At 49.0% G+C, this 4,349-nt stretch overlaps 1 protein-coding gene and 1 pseudogene across 2 annotated transcripts; one reads left to right on the forward strand and one right to left on the reverse strand.

Annotated features, from left to right (window-relative positions):
• Positions 1-158: 158 nt before the first annotated feature.
• Positions 159-231, reverse strand: H257_02094 (annotated as a pseudogene). Its single transcript has one exon. The product of its transcript is annotated as a tRNA-OTHER (tRNA).
• A 354-nt stretch (positions 232-585) lies between these two features.
• On the forward strand, positions 586-1,253 carry H257_02095 (hypothetical protein; the record flags this gene model as incomplete). The annotated part of the gene is made up of 2 exons (XM_009825594.1): positions 586-828; positions 900-1,253. 2 exons carry the CDS (start codon positions 586-588, stop codon positions 1,251-1,253), a joined length of 597 nt encoding a protein of 198 aa, XP_009823896.1.
• Between the last annotated feature and the right edge of the window lie 3,096 nt (positions 1,254-4,349).

The raw sequence follows: 4,349 nt of genomic DNA on the forward strand, positions 1-4,349 counted from the left end.
GCCAGGGGCGGTGTGTAATCTTCGGTTTTTACTTCGCTCAACGCTTCATACCTCGTGCTTCGACCGATCTTCTTCGAAGTTCGGTCCTCGTCTTCGTACGCAGCCCTTGTTATCCGGATTCCCCAGGGAGGGACGGATAACTCCTTGCGGAAATAATCCGGGGAATCCGGGAATCGAACCCACGACCTTTGAGTTAAGAAACCGATGCTCTACCACCTGAGCTATTCCCCCCCCTTACTACAGGGTTAGGTCGTCGTAGGAGCGGTCAATTAATGAGCTCTAAGTCAAATCCAGAATAATTGACCAATTCCCCGAGTGAGTGGGTGACACACCCACTCAATTGGTCAAAACCCAGGGAATTTGGTACTATTAGAGACATTTTGCAAGTCATAAATTTGAAAATCACACACTAAAACTTCGGATCGAATTTCGAATATTGATATATGAGTCGGATATCTGGTCCGGGATATCGCTGAAAGTGTTGACTTTGGGGGCCGCAGTCTGCACTGCTCCAACCAACTTCTTCAGCGAATCATATTGCTTGGTTTCAACTGCTCCACTAGGTATTGCATTTGCCCTTTTGACATGGGTAAACCTAACCAAGCACAGTTAAAGTGGACGGACGATTTGGACCTTGCGTTGTTACGCGAGGTTCTTCGCGTGGAGCCTTACGACGGCGAGCACGGTACGTTGATTCAGCGATGGAAGGAGGTAGCTGCCAGTCTCTCGTTGTACTCGAACCAAGGCATCCCCCACCGCTCTGTCCGCGACCACTACGAGGGACTGGTAGAAGCATTCAAGGCAACGGACAAATCCCAGCGACAGTTGGTACGGGCAGCGACTAAGACGTGCCGGAGAAAGTTCAACTTCTTCAAGATCTGGTGGACCGACGTGACGAGGCCGACACTCTCAAGACAGCTGTGAAGTCCAAGGAGAAGAAGCGCAAGGAGTCATTGGAATCTACGGCGTCGCAACTGTGTGTCGAGGCGGAGCAGCGTGTATCAAAACGGCAACGCCCTATGTCTGCCAAACGTGAGCAATTTGACGCTATGGTTGATGAACTCCTCGAATTCGAGAAGAAGAAACAAATGGATGATCATAGGTTTAGAATGGGGCGTCTAGACTTTGACCGTGAAGAGCAACAGCTACGACAGGCTCAAATGGCCGAGAATGCACAACGCGGCGCACTGTTGGAAAAATTATTCGTTGACATGGGGATGTTAGTGAAATCAATTGTGAATAAAAAGGAATAAAAACCATTTTATTGATTGAAATTAAGGTAATCTTCAAGTGTTAGTGGTGATACCCCAAAGTACACACTGTATTTTTTCCTCGCACACAAGTAATGCAATTTGTTAACAGAACTGCGACTTTGTACATTTTGGCTACTGGGCTACCTCCAACTCGCATCTTTTTTTTTTGAAATCGACAATTGGCCAGTACTGTAAAATTTGCCCATAGCTCCACTCGACACTGACTCGAACACGACTCATACTCGCATTGACATATCGCTGTGCCTGATTCAACGTGGCACCGCCAAACGGAGACGCAAGTTGATTGGAGTAGCCATACGCAGGGTCCCCATAAATGATGTAGCCCTCAAAACCACCATTAGCTTGGATGGCTTCCTCCAGGTTCGATTGCCGCAAAATGGTAAGGTCATGGCGGCGTCCTTCGATTGGGCCAAACGCGTGTGAAATGATGCCATCGGGGGTGACCAACGTTTGGAACTTGATTGCGTGACGTCTCTTGTGACCGTTAAACACGGATCGCTGCCTTTCGTCTCCGGCAGGGCGACAACACTCACGAACTGTCCCATCAATGAACGCCCACACATTGTGTACCTCGCCACCCTTGTCGACAATCGCTTGGCTAAAGGACGCCAACTTAGTGCGAATCCGGTTGAAGTCGAGATATATCGTGTCACGGAACTTGTTGTAGATGAGGTCGAGGGTGTGGAGGTAGATGTTACATAGGCAACTGCAAGAGCGGCCAAACATCGCCATCAAGTCGGACCACCGGTCGGGAACAGCAAACCGGCGCAGCACGATGCAAAGAGCCTCGATACCAGTGCAATGTCCAAACATCGTCTGAGTCGTTTGAGGTCTTCCTTCACAAACCGGAACTTCTCCTTGGAGTCGGTGTCGGGGTACTGGTCCAACGAGAAAGTCACATCTGGTATTGTCAACCACTCTACAGCGGCGTGGCGTCGAATCAGCAACAGACGCAGAGGCAAGCTGGCCGTGGAGTGCCGTAGCAATCGAAGTCGTGGGGATTGCATTGTCGAATGCCACACTAGCCACGTGTTTTGCAAAGTCCGTGAACCAGACTTTGCAAAACACGTGGCTTTGAGACTTCTGACTTTCAGTCGTTTAAATATCGAACGAAGGTGAAAGCTGGAAATATTGCTAAATTTTTGACTTGCAAAATATCTCTATTGACCTAAAACGTCCCTGAGTAAGTGGGTGGGACTACCGTAATTGCTTGCTACGATATGTACATCCTATCGTTAACGTGAAACACGAAGGCATACAACGTTGTACACCGTTAATCGTACCAACGGTGAATGCTACGACTGTAGGGAAGGCACTTGTGGTGTTTTGGGGTTTTGCTCATGAATGTTCAGGTGTTCAGGTAGAGTTAGACATGGGGCTTCACGCGTGGTTAAATGGTGTGGTTGAGTTTTACTCAGTGGGCATTACTGGGTTGTTGCTTCATAGCCGAGCAGCCCAGTAAGTGTTATATCACTCCATCATAGCTAGCGTAAAACAAGCAAACAAGCCGTGGGCCCTATATCTTTGCGAAGGTAATCGTGTTAGAGTTTTACTTTGTGAGCTGTAGTGCTGGCCATACCATACAGTTCGAATGCCTACGCGTCGATACGCATGGGCTAGATATGCCCAAGCAATTCTCGTTAAGTTCCACAGTTTAACCACGAACAAAACACCAACACATGACATTTTCGGTGACCACCAGTAAAAGTCAAATGGCCACAATTTTTTATCCTTTTCCCCTTACTGTAGTAGTAGTATTGTTAAACAGTACTTGTATTCAATGTAAGCTGTACCATTGCAGGTAGTAATTCGAGTTAGTACTGCTGGTGGCTCCAATTTCGAATCGATTTGACAATGTCAATCAGCAATGTAAGTTAACGTTGTACACACGAAGTCGGCGTCGTCCAGCGGCCGTAACTTCGGTGGCGGCGGCTTGTAGACATGCTTGGGTTGTTTTTTCTTCTTATTTGTCCATTTGCCCAACGCGCGCACGTACTTTCGATGTGCCGTCCTTCGGAATGAGTAGTGTCTCCATTTCGGCGGGCTTTCCCACCAAATTAGTCGTACTTTCGCCTCTGTGGGCTGTGGTATGCCCCATCGGCTCATGAGGTCGGCCCATAGGTTATGCACTCCGTCGATGTGCTGGATGACATATCGGTACTGGCCGATCATGTCGGCCCAGCGGATCAGCTTCTCACGCGTGTGCGCCTTAAGGTCGTTGTGGGGCTCGAAGACGCGTATGAGGTTCTTGTGGTCAGAATACATGAGGAACCCCTTGGGTGGTAGCAGTAGGTACTTGAGGGTGTCGCAGGCACGCGCAATAGGATAGCCTTGTTTTTCGATAACTGACCAGTTGACTTGCGTTTTGTCAAACATGCCGCTTTGGCATACGAGGAGTTGATGTTGTTGGTTTTGGATCGGCGTATCGTCGCCGTAATTGTGGACTTGGGTGACCACGATGGACCAGCCGTAGGCGGAGGCGTCGGTCAATAGGCACATCGCAGCGTCTTCATGTGGGTGACACAATTGAGCGGCGTTCCGCATCAGTTCTTTGACTGCGTCGAAACTGTTCCGTTCTTCTTGGTCAAGTCGATTGTGATTGATGTCGCGATTCTTTTTTTCTTTTCTTTCCAACCAATGCTTCTGTGAGTCGTTTTTGGAGTGGATCGATTGTTTGGCAAAGCCATTCAGGCTGTCGCGTATCCAATTCACTGCGCATATGAATTGCTGCAGCTGACTTGCATCGGTCGGGTACGGGATGTCGCATAGTGCTTGGATTCTCGTGGGATCTTGTCGCACCCCGTCGCCGTCTATTATTCTGCCGCACCATTTGATTTCGCTGCACAGTAGCTTGCTCTTGTGTGGGTTCAGACGCAGTCGAAACTTCGTACATACATCGAACACGGCGCGCAGCACGCTCACATACTCGTCGATGGTGTTCGCCCACATCAGGATGTCGTCGATCCAAATTAGGACGTTTTTGTACAGTAGGTCCTTGAAACATTCCGCCATGGTGTTCTGGAAAAATAGCGCCGAGTCTCAATGGCCTTGCATAACCCTCGTTGGGGTCATGAT

The sequence above is a fragment of the Aphanomyces astaci genome (genome assembly GCF_000520075.1).
Source record: "Aphanomyces astaci strain APO3 unplaced genomic scaffold supercont1.3, whole genome shotgun sequence".
NCBI lineage: Eukaryota > Oomycota > Saprolegniomycetes > Saprolegniales > Verrucalvaceae > Aphanomyces > Aphanomyces astaci.